The 18,458-nt window shown below is 43.7% G+C and overlaps 1 protein-coding gene across 1 annotated transcript in view; it reads right to left on the reverse strand.

Moving 5' to 3' along the window:
* Nucleotides 1-18,458, reverse strand: part of SHISAL2A (shisa like 2A) — a 32,112-nt gene that overhangs the window by 5,475 nt on the left and 8,179 nt on the right. The window contains 1 exon segment of the mRNA XM_006063795.4: nucleotides 8,591-8,730. Within this exon segment, the coding sequence (XP_006063857.4) occupies nucleotides 8,591-8,730 (140 nt within the window).

Genomic DNA, 18,458 nt, shown 5'->3' on the forward strand with positions numbered 1-18,458 from the left:
GGCATTTCTCACCTGCTGGCTTGTAAACCTCACAAGCTTCCTATTCTAATAAATCCCTTCTTATCTATCATTTTGCCTCTTGCTTAATTCTTTTCTGCACTGGGATATGAAGGACTATGGTACCAGGGTTCTTCAGAGCCCCTGAAATGCCACTCAGTCAGTTTTATCATATCTAGGTGTCTGTCCCTCCTCCAGTACCACACTGTCCTCAGTATTGTTGCTCTATAATGGGTTAAAATCAAGTAGGGTGATTTCCTCCAACTTTATCTCTTTTAATATTATTTTAGCTACTCCATTTCCTTTGTCTTTCCATATAACTTTTAGAATCAGCTTGTCTATATATACCAAAGAGCTGCTATGGTTTTTAATCTTTGCTATGTTGAGTCTTCCAATTCATGACATAGTGTGTGTGTGTGGGTGTGTGTGTGTGTGTGGCTCAGTCGTGTCTGACTCTTTGCAACCCTGTGGACTGTAGCCCGCCAGGTTCCTCTGTCCGTGGAATTCTCCAGGCAAGAATGCTGCAGTGGGTTGCCATTTTCTCCCTCAGAGGGTCTTCCTGACCCAGGTATCAAACCTGTGTCTCCTGCATTGGCAGGCAGATTCTTTACCACAGAGCCACCAGGGAAGCCCATGACATAGTGTCTCTCTCCATTTATTTAGGTCTTCTTTGATTTCCTTCACTAGCATTTCGTAGTTTTTATTGTATAGATCCTATACATGTTTGTTAGCTTTACACCTCATTATTTCATTTTTCAGAGTGACTATAGATGATATTTTATTTTTTAAAGGTCTGTCTTTTTAGAAAATATTTATTTACTTGGCTGGGTCTTTGTTGCTGCACGCAGCCTTTCTCTAGCTGTGGCAAGTGAGAGCTACTCTCTCCTTGCAGTGGGCAGGGTTCTCATCACTGCAGCCTCTCTTGTTGTGGAGCATAGGCTTTGGGGAACAGGCTCAGTAGCTGTGGCATTAGAGCTCAGGTGCCTCGAGGCATGTGGAATCTTCCCAGAGCAGCAATTGAACTCCTGTTGTCCCCTGGATTGGCAGGCGGTTTCTTAACCAGTGGACCTCCAGGGAAGTCCCTATATTTAAAATTTAGTCTCTAGTTGTTTGTCACTGATACATATATAAATACAATTGATATTTGCTTCTGACCTTGCGTACTATGAGCTTGCTAAGTGCACTTATTAGGTTTAGGAGGTTGTTTAGTGTGTCCCTGTGTGTTTTGTAGATTCTTTGGGATTTTTTGTTATTTAAGCTTGCATTTTAAGGCATTCCATTTGGCACAAGGATTTAGTTCAATTTTCTATTCAATGCAAGAATCTCCTTCAATAAATCCCACATTTAGCCTTTTCCTGGTTACCTTCCAGGCTTAGGGGTGCTTTTTAAATGGAGAGTTACAAACTGGTGAACCAAATATAGCCCTCATGTAACTTAGAGGGGGCACTTTGCAAAAGAATTTCAGGTCTTAGTCTAAGAAAGACCTAGCTTTTTTGAATCAACATCTGCCTCCCTATGGCTTCTCCCACTGATTTAACTCTGTTCTCTGACATCTCATAAAATGTCTCTTCTTCATGCCCCAGGACAACCTTGCAGAGGCCTGGGGTCCTGGGGTGCAAGCCCTGAGCCTTCTTTGCTCAGGGCCAAATGTCCCCAGCTCTTCAGCCCATATACACATAATCTGGTTCTCAGACCAAGCTGGTCACTCACCTCTGATCACCTTCTGACTGATTAGTCAAGGTTCTTCTTAAATTGTGGGGCTCTGGACTGCAAGGAGATCCAACTAGTCCATTCTGAAGGAGATCAGCCCTGGGATTTCTTTGGAAGGAATGATGCTAAAGCTGAAACTCCAGTACTTTGGCCACCTCATGCGAAGAGTTGACTCATTGGAAAAGACTCTGATGCTGGGAGGGATTGGGGGCAGGAAGAAAAGGGGACAACAGAGGATGAGATGGCTGGATGACATCACTGACTCGATGGATGTGAGTCTCAGTGAACTCCAGGAGATGGTGATGGACAGGGAGGCCTGGCGTGCTGCAATTCATGGGGTCGCAAAGAGTTGGACACGACTGAGTGACTGATTTGATCTGATCTCTGATCTGATCTGAGCCGCAGGCAGTCAGGGGTTGGGAGGAATCCTTGGGCTTTTAGGAGTTATAAAACCTTGGCTTAAATCCTCATCCTTATATTAAATTATTACACTGCTGCTGCTAAGTCACTTCAGTTGTGTCCAGCTCTGTGAGACCCCATAGACGGCAGCCCACCAGGCTCCCCCGTCCCTGGGATTCTCCAGGCAAGAACACTGGAGTGGGTTGCCATTTCCTTCTCCAATGCATGAAAGTGAAAAGTGAAAGTGAAGTCGCTCAAGTTTCTGACTCTTAGTGACCCCATGGACTGCAGCCTACCAGGCTCTTCTGTCCATAGGATTTTCTAGGCAAGAGTACTGGAGTAGGGTGCCCCGCTAACCCCTTCTCTCTGGATCTCAGTTACTATTGTATCAAATAGGGTAGAAAGTAGGACTGGCCTCATTTTTCTATTTGTTTTCCCTTGAATTCCAAATGGTAAAGAATTCTGTCTCTTTAATGGACTGCCTTTATTAGGTACTAGCCTCCCCACTCCCCATGACCATTTTCTGTTAATCAAAGAGTTCTCATTAGCAGGAAAGAGCCCATGCTAATTACCCTCCTTAGCCTAATACAATTCTAGCTCAAAACAAAGAAACTTGGTCCTAGTAAAACCTTTGAAATATTGGAAATTGCTCAAGAATCCTCATTGCTATATTTAGGGACCTTGAGTGATATATTTGGAACCAAAGTTGTGAACCTGTGGAGTGGATGGTAAAATGTTACCTCTGAGATGTGATGGCCAATATGTTCTAATTCAATTGGGGGTAAAGAAGGACCACCATTCTCTTGCTTCCAGACTCTATAATTCTGTTAACATGACCTGAGATTTCACTCATTTTTTTTTGGCAGATACATCAAAATGCAGGTTCACACTGAACTTGTGGGCCCAATATGCCTTTTTTTTACATGATTCTCTTTCCCAGATGCCACGGATTCCCTCACATGAGTATCCCAGGGTCTTCAAATCCACAACTCTTCAATCCCCTTCCAGGGAAACCAGCAAAATAGGCAGTGGTCCAACTCTTGAGTACACTATTTCTGCCTCTTCCTCTGGCTGATATATAATGAAAGTTATTAAAGTCCCTCAGTGGTGCCTGAAGCCTGGGGGAGGAAGAACCATCTTATAAAGGTGCTAGCCAAGAGGAGAGGAGGATGCCTAAGGCACATATAAAAGATTCAATTTTCAAGTTACAATAAGAAGATTCATGTTTGGCTAAAACACGCTGGCACAACATCTTATTCGATTCTTCTAACGATTCTCTGCGGTGAGTGTTATTATTTCATGTTATAGACAAACACAGACAGAGAAGGTTGCCGTTGGCACAGCTATTAGTGCTGGATCCAGGATACACTTTCAATTCTACTTGATTCCAAAGCTTGGGCTCTTTCCACAGAGCAAGTCTTAGTATAGGTTAGGAACTCTGCTAGGTGCTGGGGACACAAAGGCATTTAAGACACGATTCCTATCTTTGACATATCAACAGTCTGAGGCGACTAACATGTAAACATCTAAATGCCTAACGATAATAAAAATGAGGGTTACTCATTTTTAAAAGCCACCATGTATTAGAAACCAAACTCCAATGTAAGCTTCATCTCTAGTTTTATTGCTTTCTTAGTGGGTATTATTGTACACATTTTACAGAGTAAATTAAGGTCCAGGGAGAAGTGACTCTCCTAAGGCCACACAGTGAGAGTAACAAAGCCAGAATCAGAGCCAGGTTCTCTGACATTCCAGCAGGGTTGTGCTTTCCCATATTTTTTTCAGGGACCTTTTGGCCAGTCCCCCCATTGCCTGGGGTCTTAGCCTGTGGTGACCAGCAGGAAAGGAGTTCTCAGATTTTCTCCCTGATTGAAGATGAGTCAGCCTTGACTCATCTCTGAGGCTTGTTTGGGTCATAGGTACCACCTCTCCAAGTGTGGTTAAGTAAAAAGCAGTGGGCTCTGAGGAAGTGGAACACTTCCTGGAAGGTCAGAGGGCCTGCTATAGGAAAAGGTCTTTGGCCCTGGAGGCAAAGTCTTGGCTCGATTCCCAGGAGCCCTAAGGGTTAGAGGGACTTCCCAGGTGGTGCTGGTGATAAAGACTTCACCTGCCAATGCGAGAGACCCAGGAGACCTGGGAATGGGTTCAATACCTAGGTCAAGAACATCCTCTCAAGTAGGAAACGGCAGCCCACTCCAGTATTCTTGCCTGGAGGAATTCCATGGACAGAGGAGCCTGGTGGGCTACAGTTCATGGGGTGGCAAAGAGTCAGACACGACTGAGCATCAGAGCCACAAGCCAATTAATGCCCAATAGTTCTCTGAGGTGGTTGTTAACTGTATTCAGACCAGCAATGAATGAGAGAGGTGAGAGATGAGTTAGTGAAAATGACTGATTAATGATATCCCCACCAACATTTTTCAGAGGAGGATGAGTCTCCCCACCTCCCATTTTTTATCTCTTATTAAAGGTACCTAGGTTAGAATACTTACCTCACTTACCCCATCAGTAAAATAGAGTTGATAATAACCTAAAGTAGCTGAACAGGTTAAATGGGATAATGTGTTTAAAGTCCTTGGCATAGTGCCTAGCACAAAAGTAGGTGCTTGGTCAGCCTCTGATCAAGCTAGTTCCTCACAAAGTACAAGAATGAGAAAGCTATGGTCTTCATTGCATCCCGAGTTTGAGGGATGGGTGGGATAGGGTTGATGGGACAGTAGAGAATACCTGGGCAGCAAAAGGAGCCTATCTTCAGAAACTGTTCTATTTTCACTCTGCTCTTGTCAAGGAACTCCCCACCCCACCCTTGCCCCCAGGCTCAGAGATTAGGACCCAAGGTACAGTGTGTAGTGATTGTGGGTTTTAGAGTAGGGAAATCGGGGTTGACATCCCCACATGACAAGCCCACTAGCTGTGTAGACTTGGGCCAATTGCCTTCTCGTGGCTGAGCCTTGATTTCCTCTCCTGTAAAATGGGGCTAATGATCTCTCTATGGGCTTCCCAGGTGCGCTAGTGGTAAAGAACCTGTGAATGCAAGAGACATAAGAGACTCAGGTTCAATCCCTGGGTGGGGAAGATCCTCTGGAGGAGGGCATGGCAACCCACCCCAGTATTCTTGCCTGGAGAATCCCCATGGACAGAGAAGCCTGGCAGGCTACAGCCCATAGGGTCGCACAGAGTTGGACATGACTGAAGCAACTTAGCACGCGTGCATGCACACACGATCTCTCTACAGGTCCTACTGTAGAAGGAGACAAAAACAGATGAAAGTCTGTGTGAGGGGGAAAGCTCTGAGTGTAAGGGAGTGGCCTGTAAACGTTGATGCTGGGTTTGATCAACCCAAGTGTTGGGTTGATGCTGCGGGTTCAGAGGAAGGAGAGGATAGCACTTCATGAAGAAGAGAGAAAGGAACTAAGAGCTGAGTTTGGGCAAAAGACAGAGAGAGCTGAAAGCTGTTATTTAATAAACAGGAAGTGCATTTTTCATTTTAAAAATAAGAAGCAAAAAGCAAGAACACAAGCTGTATCAAACCCTGGTGATTGAATAATCAAAAAATCTAGCCGGTGGCTGAGCAGTGAAAAGCAAGAGGGTCGTCTTCATTCACAGGACCGCCAGGTGAGCTGTGTTCCATTGATTTAGAAAGGCTGCAGGTGATAGGGTGGGGGGAGATGAGGGGAGCAGGGTATAAGCACCCTACACACCCGGCCTGGTAAGGTAGAAATAGGACTTTGGAGGCAGAAAAATACACACATTTGAATTACAACTCTGCAGTTTACAAACTGTGACCCCGTGGGCAAGTCATCTGACCTCTTTGAAACACTGTTTTCACATCTGTAAGATGGGCTATAATAATACCTACCTCACTGGGGTAGTTTGGAAAAATCAGACAAGATAGTGCATGTAAAGTTTCAAACAGAGTCTGGCATCAAGTAGGGACTTCCCTTCTTCAGCACAGGGATAAGGAGAGGAAGGAAGGTGGAGATGGAGTTGGCTCTAACATTCACTCACTAGGTATGTGGGCCTTAGTCTCCACATCTGTAAAATAGATTTTAATAAGATCCATACACTGCCTGGTTATTATGAGGAGCAAATGAAATTGTCTGTTTAGAGTTAATGCATTCCTTTTAACGACAGTATTATTTTTCATTCCTCCTATACTGATGGACATTTAGTTTCTTTCCAGTGTGACAAATTGTCATGGTATCCATCTTTACAAGTCCTCTCCTAGTGCAACTGTGTCTCTAAGGCAGATAATTAGAAGTGGAATCACTAATAGGCTATATACATTTTCAGTTTAAATGGATAGTGCCAAAATGCTGTACAAGTGGTTTTGCCAATTTATTCTTACCAGTGGTATATGAGATTACCCATTCCCCCATGTAACCTTCTCACTATCAATGTGATCCATTTTTTATTTTTGCCAATGTAATTGTTTTTTAAATCATTTTTTGAAAAGGTATGTCATTCTTAAATTGCATTCTCCTGATTATGAGTAAGGTAGAGTATCTTTTTATGTGTGTTGGGCATTTGTATTTTTTGGTGGATTATGTATTTCTCATGTGTTTAAAGGTGCACTTATATATCCTGGATATCAATCTTGTCTCTATTTTATATACAGTTGATTCTCATTATTTACTGCGCACGCATGCTCAGTCACTAAGTTGTGTCCAAGTGTTTGCAACCCCTCTGTCCATGGATTTCCCAGGCAAGAATACTGTAGAGGGTTGTCACTTCCTTCTTCAGGGGATGTTCCCAATCCAGGGATCAAACCTGCATTTCCTGCTTGGCAGGCAGATTCTTTACCACTGAGCCATGAGGAAAGTGAAAGTGAAAGTTGCTCAGTCGTGTCCAACTCTTTGCAACCCCATGGATAGTCCATGGAATTCTCCAGGCCAGAATTCTGGAGTGGGTGGCCGTTCCCTTCTCCAGGGGATCTTCCCAACCCATGGATTGAACCCAGGTCTCCGGCATTGCAGGAGCCACCAGGGAAGCCCATTATTCACTGTTATTTTGTTCTATTAAGTTACCATTAACACTGAATTAGCAAACACTGAATCAATTGCCCCTTGCTGCTGCTGCTAAGTCACTTCAGTCGTGTCTGATTCTGTGCGACCCCACAGACGGCAGCCCACCAGGCTCCCCCCATCCCTGGGATTCTCCAGGCAAGAATATTGGAGTGGGTTGCCATTTCCTTCTCCAATGCATGAAAAGTGAAAAGTGAAAGTGAAGTCGCTCAGTCATGACTGACTCTTAGCGACCCCATGGACTGCAGCCTACCAGGCTCCTCCATCCATGGGATTTTTCAGGCAAGAGTACTGGAGTGGGGTAGGGAAATACAAATTTAGGTTCCTGTGAGCCTCTGGTCACATTTTTGTCAACCAATCAATACATAACTTTGCTTTCTGTATGATTCTGCTTAAAGATACCTTATTTAACATATATTACTAATTGATAACATTTAACTCATGTGTATTGAACACATGTATTTTTTCCATAAGGCACATGACAGCCTTTTTATGTTGAGGAATACTAGATAGCAATTCAACGTTATATTTGGGGGCCATTTTCAATAGTGAAATTGCCAATAAAAACACAAAAATGTGACACTAAATATACCATGAAAAGGACGCTTGTTCATAGTATGAGAGCTGAAACAAAAAGGCAAGCGTGGCCTTGTGCAGCCTCAGCTGGGCAACCTCAGTGTGACTGGGCAACTCAAAGTTTTTGTTGCTCTGTGCACATCCACGTCTGCAAATGACCTCAAAAACACTGAAAGTATTGATTTTTGAGGTTACAAATTAATTCTAGCAAGTAGGCAAATTCACCAATATGGAATCTGCAAATAAGGGTTGACTATGCGTCTATATTTACAATATCTTTGCAGTCCACCACTTGTTTTTTTAACTGTATACATAGTCTCTTTTGTGTTATTTGCATTTGTTGGAGGCAAATTTGCTAATATTTCTCTTATTTAAAAAACTAAACATTTTATTCATGTTACTATATTTTAATTAGTCTCTTTCTGGAGTCTTCTTCTATTCTAAGGTTTCTCAACATCAACAGTATTGACATTCTAGGTCAGATAACCCTTTTTTTTAGACCTTGTTATGCAGCCTGTGGGACCTTCCTTAACCAGAGATAGAATCTGTGTCCCCTGCCCTGGAAGCACAGAGATTTAACTGCTGAACCACCAGGGAAGTTCTGGGTCAGATAACTCTATTGCAGAGTGCTGTCCTCTATATTGTAGGATGTTTAGTCATATCTCCCTGTAACAAATATACAATTATTTTGATTATCAATGAGCACATGAAGAGTTTGTGATGGAGATGTTCATATCATGAACCTCCTGCAAAATGTGCTGGTGCTTCTTAATATTCCAGAAACACACATAAGGCAAATAGTCCAAACATCATTTCCAAATATCTCCCCTCTGAAAAGGTGCTAGCCTGCTGAATACAAGGAAATCACGTGGCCCCTTTCTTACCTGTAGTCTGTAAGTTTAAGCCTGGGTCCAACTTTGTGTGGGGTTTTGAGCTGATGAACAGGTAACAAAGCGCACAGGCAGTGACAATGAAGGCCAGGAGGACCACTGCTGCTATGGACAGGCCCACGAGAGCGCCGACACTGGGGACAGAAAACCACAAGGGAGCAGAGTGTCAGGAAAGGACTTGGAAGGCAGCATGTTACAGGAGACATGTTGTAGGTGTTATAGGAATCAGCCAGCCTTAACTTTTGTTCTGTCTCTGCTTCCCTTAAACAGACTTTCGGGGCCTAAGCCTGGGAAAGAGCATCAGCTGTACGGCAAGTCCTCACCACGTACATAACTTGACGTGGCTTTATCCATATACATATTCAGTGCCATCATGTAGTTGAGACTGAATTTGTGTTCCCTTTATTCTCCTCTCCTTTCCTCAACCTGCTGCCACCCCAAGAAGCTAGAGATGATCTTTTTCAACAATTATTTTTTATTTATGTATACTTCATTTGGCTGCTCCACGTCTTAGTTATGGCATGTGAACTCTTAACTGTGGCATGAGGGATCTGGTTCCCCAACCAAGGAGCAAACCCGGCCCCCTGCATTGGGAGGGCAGAGTCTTAGCCACTGGACCACCAGAGAAGTCCCTAAAGATGATCTTAAAGAGCCCTCCCCATACTGCCATTTCTTAAAAATCAAGACACATAGCAATTTAATATCAACTGTCCTTCCACCCTCAAGGTAATATCTGACCCAGATAGTGGGTCATCACGGCAGTGTGGACTCCACATCTGAAACCCCTTTTCTGCTGCTGGTCCCTCACCCCTCAGCCTCATTGCCTCTGCACCAAGTCAGGCCCTGGTCATCTGGTCTCCAAACTTCTACCTTCTGGCTTGTTCAGGGAGCCACTGTCTTTCTGTTTCACATGATCCCTCCCATCATCTCCCCACATCAGAATTTTACCTGTCCTTGAAGGCCCATCTCAATGTCTCCTCCTCAGTGCTTTCCTTGGTCCCCTTTCTCTTTCTTTTCTTCTCCCAGTCCAGGTCTACCCAGCTAGGACACCTTACTCAGGGTCATTAGCACTTTCCACTTGGTCAGGGAGCCCAGTGTGGTAGGGAAAGAGCAAAGAGCTTTGGAACTCTCACAGACCCACCTGGTAAATTTAGGACCCAGATCTGTAACTAACTTGATATGACATCTTGATTAAATTATTAAGCTTGTTGAGTCTCAGCTTCTTTGCCTGAAAAGTGAGAATGATCAAAACACAGCACCTCTCAGGTGGTAGTGAGGGTGAATGATATCTATAATATTCTTGGCACATAGTAGTTCAACATATTCCTCATGCGTTCTTTGTAGGCATACTGAGACCATGTTTAACTGGCTCTGTTTTCCGCTTGTACGAGCCCTAGCACATAGCACACACTTAGCAATGATTATTGAGTACCTAATTTGTGTCAGACACTGTGGGATGTTCTCCCCGTGGCAGGACCAGGCTTGGCTGCGTGCCCCTCCTGCCTACGACTCCTTCTGCAGCTTTTCTGCCTTCCCTAGCCCAACCCTGACCCCGGCCTCAGATTCCTGCCTTTGCCATTTCTGCTGGATTTCACTCCCAGCTAGCTGATGGTTATCTTCCAGTAAACAGAAACACCTTAGAGCTTTGGAGAGTCTGCTTTCCCAGGGCTAAATCAATTATTGGCTATCCCTACAATGGAATAGTATAGAGCCATTAAAAACATGTTTTCAAATAAAATTTAAGATCAAGGATAAATTCTGATGAGTTAATGTGAAGTGAAAAAGGCAGGACCCAATAGTAGATATATAGTGTAGCCCTAACTTAAATACATAAATATAACATGTACATACATAACATAACAAGGTGAGGATGGATGGAAATACACTAAATGCTAATGGGCTGTCTCTAGGTATAGCACAGGCTATGGATGTCCTGTCCGTGTCCCACTGGATCTCACAATTCTGGAATATTCTGGCCAGGATTTCAATGCCAGCATATGTATCTCTTTGCCTGAAAGTTTTCTTGGGCCCAGAAGAATCTCTGCACACTGAACAGGTCAAAAGTATAGGAAAATGGATGCCTCCCTTCTCCCTCCAGCATGTAGCCAATGACTAAAAGAAACTGATATGTAAACACCCAGCTCCCCGGCCCTGAGGTGGGACGACTCTGAGATGCGTGTGCAGTGGCTGACACAGGATAGCAGTTTAAACGCTGGTGGCCCTTGGTGGTGACTTTCTTGGTAGCACACTGCCATTAACTCCTTCCCTTTCCCATCTCACTTCCCCACCCTGTACCAGTATTTTCTAGGATCATTTGTCATGTAAACTGCTTGCCTTAAAGTCCTTTGTTTCCCAGTCTTCTAGGAAACCCAAGCTAAGACACTGGGGATCTCCCATGATTGCTTTTCTTTTCTGTTTCTCCTGTCCTTTCTCTTTTTTTCCCACACCGAGCATGTAGTACTTTGTAGTTCTTTAGTATTAGTTTAATACTTTTTAGTTTAGTATTTTAATTAAATATTATTTCTTTTTTTAAAATCTACTCACTGTTTATAAGGCTGTTATCTGTGGCTCAGATCATGAACTCCTTATTGGCAAATTTGGACTTCAGTTGAAGAAAGTAGGGAAAACCACTAACCATTCATGTATGACCTAAATCAAATCCCTTACAACTATACAGTGGAAGTGACAAACAGATTCAAGGGATTAGATCTGATGGTAGACAGAGGGCCTGAAGAACTATGGATGGAGGTTTGTGACATTGTACAGGAGGCAGTGATCAAGACCATCCCCAAGAAAAAAAAATGCAAAAAGGCAAAATGGTTGTCTGAGGAGGCCTTACAAACAGCTATGAAGAGAAGAGAAGCAAAAGGCAAAGGAGCAAAGGAAAGATATACCCATTTCAATGCAGAGTTTCAAAGAATAGCAAGGAGAGATAAGAAAGCCTTCCTCAGCGATCAATGCAAAGAAATAGAGGAAAACAATAGAAAGACTAGAGATCTCTTCGAGAAAATTAGATATAGCAAGGGAACATTTCATGCAAAGATGGGCTCAATAAAGGACAGAAATGGTATGGACCTAACAGAAGGCATAAGATATTAAGAAGAGGTGTCAAGAATACACAGAAAAACTATACAAAAAAGATCTTCACGACCCAGACAATCACGATGGTGTGATCACTCACCTAAAGTCAGACATCCTGGAATGCGAAGTCAGGTGGGCCTTAGGAAGTGCCACCACGAACAAAGCTAGTGGAGGCGATGGAATCCAGTTGAGCTATTTTGAATCCTAAAACATTATGCTGTGAAAGTGCTGCACTCAATATGTCAGCACATTTGGAAAACTCAGCAGTGGCCACAGGACTGGAAAAGGTCGGTTTTCATTCCAATCAAAAGAAAGGCAATGCCAAAGAATGCTCAAACTACCACACAATTGCACTCATCTCACACACTAGCAAAGTAATGCTCAAAATTCTCCAAGCCAGGCTTCAACAGTACATGAACTGTGAACTTCCAGACGTTAACTGGATTTAGAAACGGCAGAGGAACCAGAGATCAAACTGCCAACATCTGTTGGATCATCAAAAAAGCAAAAGAGTTCCAGAAAAACATCTATTTCTGCTTTATTGACTATGCCAAAGCCTTTGACTGTGTGGATCACAACAAAGAAATTCTTAAAGAAAATTACACCCCGTGTGGAAAACTCTGAAAGAGATGGGAATACTAGAGCACCTTACCTGCTTCTTAAGAAATCTGTACACAGGTCAGGAAGCAACAGTAAGAATTGGACATGGAACAACAGACTGGTTCCAAATTGGGAAAGGAGTACATAAGGCTGCATATTGTCACCCTGCTTATTTAACTTCTATTCAGAGGACATCATAAGAAATGCTGGACTTGATGAAGCACAAGCTGGAATCAAGATTGTCGGGAGAAATATCAATAACCTCAGATATGCAGATAACACCACCCTTATGGCAGAAAGTGAAGAACTAAAAAGCCTCTTGATGAAAGTGAAAGAGGAGAGTGAAAAAGTTGGCTTAAAGCTCAACATTCAGAAAACTAAAATCACGGCATCTGGTCCCATCACTTCATGGCAAATGGATGGGGAAACAGTGGAAACAGTGACAGACTTTATTTTGGGGGGCTCCAAAATCACTGCAGATGGTGACTGCAGCCAATGAAATTAAAAGAACCTTGCTCCTTGGAAGAAAAGCTATGACAAACCTAGACAGCTTATTAAAAAGCAGAGACATTACTTTGCCAACAAAGGTCCATCCAGTCAAAGCTATGGTTTTTCCAGTAGTCGTGTATGGATGTGAGAGTTGGACTATAAAGAAAGCTGAGTGCCAAAGAATTGATGCTTTTGAACTGTGGTGTTGGAGAAGACTCTTGAGAGTCCCTTGGACTGCAAGGAGGTCAAACTAGTCCATCCTAAAGGAAATCAGTCCTGAATATTCATTGGAAGGACTGATGCTGAAGCTGAAACTCCAATACTTTGGCCAACGGATTCGAAGAACTGATTGGGAAAGATTGAAGGTGGGAGAAGGGGATAACAGAGAATGAGATAGTTGGATGGCATCACCAACTCAATGGACATGAGTTTGAGTAAACTCCGGGAGCCGGTGATAGACATAGGGAGGCCTGGCATGCTGCAGTCCCTGGGGTCACAAAGAATCAGACACGACTGAGTGACTGAACTGACTGACTGATCTGGAAGATTCATGCTCAGGTTGGGACCACACCCTTTACAAGGGACATCTATGGGTACCTGGCTGAAAAAAGCCTGTAAAAGTAGGATCCTTTGAGGAGTGGGTGAGAGAGTTGGGGGGATGCGTTCCAGATCAGCAGACAGTCAGGTAGTAGGCACTGCACTGAACGTCTTCCAGGGGACAGGGGAACCAGTTTCAAGGACAGAGCTGGGAAAAACAGGGGAGGGTCCAAGGGGGCAAAATCTGTCCTTAGTATAAGATGAACTCCAGGGAGTTCCCTGGTGGTCTAATGGTTAGGATTCTGGGCTTTTGCTGTCATTGCCTGGGTTCAATCCTTGGTCAAGGAAAGGAGATCTCACATAACATATGATGTGACCAAAAAAGTATAAGTTCAAAAAATGAGCTTCAAATGATCAGAGTTGTCCCATGGTGAATGTACTGCTTCAAGAGGTGGTGCGTTTTTTATTATCAGACAGGTTTGCACAAGACCTGAATGAATCCACCTTTCAATGAAGTTAAAGATTCTTGCTGATGATGGGTAACTGGCCTGAAGAGCCACTAGCCTTCTAGAATTTCACAAACCTACAACTCTGAAAGATAGGTAACCCACTGTGACTTCTGGGAAAGAACTGGAGGGGTGATCTAACATTTGTTAAGGTTTTTGAGTCAGGCAGTTCTAAGTTTGAATTCTGGCTCTCTCACATATAAGCTGAAAACTCTTTCACCTTTTGATCTTCATTTTCCTCCATTCATAAAATTCACTATCTCACCAGGTGTCCATACAGATTAAATGAGATAATGTATCTACAGTGCCTGAATGCCAGTTCTGCCCTTCAGCAAGGCTGCAGCCCTTGGGCTCACATCTTAATCAAAAACAGAAACTACTGATTACGGGTGTTTGGAAAGTCTATCAGACATGTGATAACACCAGCTGCTTCCCCACAGGGAGTCTTCATTTCCTGAGACATGCTTTTAAAACACCAATTCTCCTCTAGCACTATCCAAGGAAACAGTTTATCTGCAAATTTTTTAAAGGCCAGCTTTCATGAAAAGGGCCAAATGGAGTCCAGAGCAAAACAAGGTCTCCACCCTGCAATGGTGGGGCTCGACAGGAACACGCCAGAAGGGTTATTTCAGGGTCTGGAGTACACTGATCACCTAAATGTCCTGAGGACCCCAGTTTCCCTTCTCCACTTTGAAATTATCTATGATGTTTATGAACCATGTTCTAGCCAAGCCTAGGGGGTTTCCCTTGTGGATCACTGGTAAAAGAATCCACCTGCAGTGTAGGAGCCACAGAAAACATGGGTTTGATCCCTGAGTTGGGAAGATCCCCTGGAGAAGGGCATGGCAACCCACTCCAGTATTCTTACCAGGAGAATCCCACGGGCAGAGGAGCCTGGCAGGCTATAGGATATAGAGTCACAAAAAGTCAGAAACGACTGAAGCAACTTAACATGCACCCAGGAAAAGTCAGCCCTGCAGGCTGCCCTTGGGGTCATAAACTCTGAAGGACACTGATGTGCAATGTGACCTCATAGCTCACTTCATGCAACCTTCTACCTCACTGTCTGAGCCACTAAAGCACTCCATACCTCAAGAGGGTCCCAGGCAAGGAGAGGAACCACAGGGGTGTATGCGGAATCGGGTGGTAGGAGTGGAATGGGATTCTGACTGGGTGCTGACGGGTTTACTCATTTCTGTATCCCCAAGTGCCACAACGGTGCCCAAAAGACAACAGAGGGTCAGCCAGTGACTTTTCAAGTGATCTGAGTAGAGCAGGTTCAGTTCAGTTCAGTCGCTCAGTCATGTCCGACTCTTTGTGACCCCATGAACCACAGCACACCAGGCCTCCCTGTCCATCATCAACTCCTGGAGTTCACTCAAACTCATGTCCATTGAGTCGGTAATGCCATCTAACCATCTCATCCTCTGTTGTCCCCTTCTCCTCCTGCCTTCAATCTTTCCCAACATCAGGGTCTTCCCAAATGAGTCAACTCTTCACATCAGGTGGCCAAAATATTGGAGTTTCAGCTTCAACATCAGTCCTTCCAATGAACACCCAGGACTGATTTCCTTTAGGATGGACTGGTTGGATCTCCTTGCAGTCCAAGGGACTCTCAAGAGTCTTCTCCAACACCACAGTTCAAAAGCATCAATTCTGCCCACAGCTTTCTTTAGAGTCCAACTCTCACATCTGCATATGACTACTGGAAAAACCGTAGCCTTGACTAGACAGACCTTTGTTGGCAAAGTAATGTCTCTGCTTTTGAATATGCTGTCTAGGTTGGTCATAACTTTCCTTCCAAGGGGTAAGCGTCTTTTAATTTCATGGCTGCAATCACTATCTGCACTGATTTTGGAGCCCCCCAAAATAAAGTCAGCCACTGTTTCCCCATCTATTTGCTATGAAGTGATGGGACCAGATGCCATGATCTTAGTTTTCTGAATGTTGAGCTTTAAGCCAACTTTTTCACTCTCCACTTTCACTTTCATCAAGAGGCTCTTTAGTTCCTCTTCACTTTCTGCCATAAGAGTGGTGTCATCTGCATATTGATAATCTCCTGGCAATCTTGATTCCAGCTTGTGTTTCTTCCAGTCCAGCATTTCTCATGATGTTCTCTGCATAGAAGTTAAATAAGCAGGGTGACAATATACAGCCTTGACGTACTCCTTTTCCTATTCGGAACCAGTCAGCTGTTCCATGTCCAGTTCTAACTGTTGCTTCCTGACCTGCATACAGGTTTCTCAAGATGCAGGTCAGGTGGTCTGGTATTCCCATCTCTTGAAGAATTTTCCACAGTTTATTGTGATCCACACAGTCAAAGGCTTTGGCATAGGCAATAAAGCAGAAATAGATGTTTTTCTGGAACTCTTTTGCTTTTTCCATGATCCAGCGGATGTTGGCAAGTTGATCTCTGGTTCCTCTGCTTTTTCAAAAATCAGCTTGAACATCTGGAAGTTCACGGTTCACGTATTGCTAAAACCTGGCTTCGAGAATTTTGAGCATTACTTTAGTAGCATGTGAGATGAGTGCAGGAGCTGACTGTGGCTCAGACCATGAACTCCTTATTGCCAAATTGAGACTTAAATTGAAGAAAGTAGGGAAAACCACTAGACCATTCATGTATGACCTAAATCAAATCCCTTATGATATACAGTGGAATTGAGAAATAGATTTAAGGGCCTAGATCTGATAGATAGAGTGCCTGATGAGCTATGGAATGAGGTTCATGACATTGTACAGGAGACAGGGATCAAGACCATCTCCATGGAAAAGAAATGCAAAAAAGCAAAATGGCTGTCTCAGGAGGCCTTACAAATAGCTGTGAAAAGAAGAGAAACGAAAAGCAAAGGGGAAAGGAAAGATATAAACATCTGAATGCAGAGCTCCAAAGAATAGCAAGAAGAGATAAGAAAGCCTTCTTCAGCGATCAATGCAAAGAAATAGAGGAAAACAATAGAATGGGAAAGACTAGAGATCTCGTCAAGAAAATCAGAGATACCAAAGGAACATTTCATGCAAAGATGGGCTCGATAAAGGACAGAATATTGGTATGGACCTAACAGAAGCAGAAGATAGTAAGAAGAGGTGGCAAGAATACACAGGCGAACTGTACAAAAAAGACCTTCACGACCCAGATAATCACGATGGTGTGATCACTGACCTAGAGCCAGACATCCTGGAAGGTGAAGTCAAGTGGGCCTTAGAAAGCATTACTACAAACAAAGCTAGTGGAGGTGATGGAATTCCAGTTGAGCTATTCCAAATCCTGAAAGATGATGCTGTGAAAGTGCTGCACTCCATATGCCAGCACATTTGGAAAACTCAGCAGTGGCCACAGGACTGGAAAAGGTCAGTTTTCATTCCAATCCCAAAGAAAGGCAATGCCAAAGAACGCTCAAACTACCGCACAATTGCACTCATCTCGCACGCTAGTAAAGTAATGCTTAAAATTCTCCAAGCCAGGCTTCAGCAATATGTAAACCGTGAACTTCCTGATGTTCAAGCTGGTTTTAGAAAAGGCAGAGGAACCAGAGATCAAATTGCCAACATCTGCTGGATCATGGAAAAAGCAAGAGAGTTCCAGAAAAAAATCTATTTCTGTTTTATTGACTATGCCAAAGCCTTTGACTGTGTGGATCACATTAACTGTGGAAAATTCTGAAAGAGATGGTAATACCAGACCACCTGATCTGCCTCTTGATAAATCTGTATGCAGGTCAGGAAGCAACAGTTAGAACTGGACATGAAAGAACAGACTGGTTCCACATAGGAAAAGGAGTACGTCAAGGCTGTACATTGTCGCCCTGCTTATTTAACTTATATGCAGAGTACATCATGAGAAACGCCGGACTGGAAGAAACAAGCTGGAATCAAGATTGCCGGGAGAAATAACCTCAGATATGCAGATGACACCACCCTTATGGCAGAAAGTGAAGAGGAACTAAAAAGCCTCTTGATGAAGGTGAAAGTGGAGAGTGAAAAAGTTGGCTTAAAGCTCAACATTCAGAAAACGAAGATCATGGCATCCGGTTCCATCACTTCATGGGAAATAGATGGGGAAACAGTGGAAACAGTGTCAGACTTTATTTTTCTGGGCTCCAAAATCACTGCAGATGGTGACTGCAGGCATGAAATTAAAAGATGCTTACTCCTTGGAAGGACAGTTATGACCAACCTAGATAGCATATTCAAAAGCAGAGACATTACTTTGCCAACAAAGGTTTGTCTACTGAAGGCTATGGTTTTTCCTGTGGTCATGTATGGATGTGAGAGTTGGACTGTGAAGAAGGCTGAGCACCGAAGAATTGATGCTTTTGAACTGTGGTGTTGGAGAAGACTCTTGAGAGTCCCTTGGACTGCAAGGAGATCCAACCAGTCCATTCTAAAGGAGATCAGCCCTGGGATTTCTTGGAAGGAATGATGCTAAAGCTGAAACTCCAGTACTTTGGCCACCTCATGTGAAGAGTTGACTCATTGGAAAAGACTCTGATGCTGGGAGGGATTGGGGGCAAGAGGAGAAGGGGATGACAGAGGATGAGATGGCTCGATGGCATGACTGACTCGATGGACAATAGTCTGAGTGAACTCCGGGAGTTGGTGATGGATAGGGAGGCCTGGCGTGCTGTGGTTCATGGGGTGGCAAAGAG

The sequence above is a fragment of the Bubalus bubalis genome, chromosome 6 (assembly GCF_019923935.1).
Source record: "Bubalus bubalis isolate 160015118507 breed Murrah chromosome 6, NDDB_SH_1, whole genome shotgun sequence".
Lineage (NCBI taxonomy): Eukaryota > Metazoa > Chordata > Mammalia > Artiodactyla > Bovidae > Bubalus > Bubalus bubalis.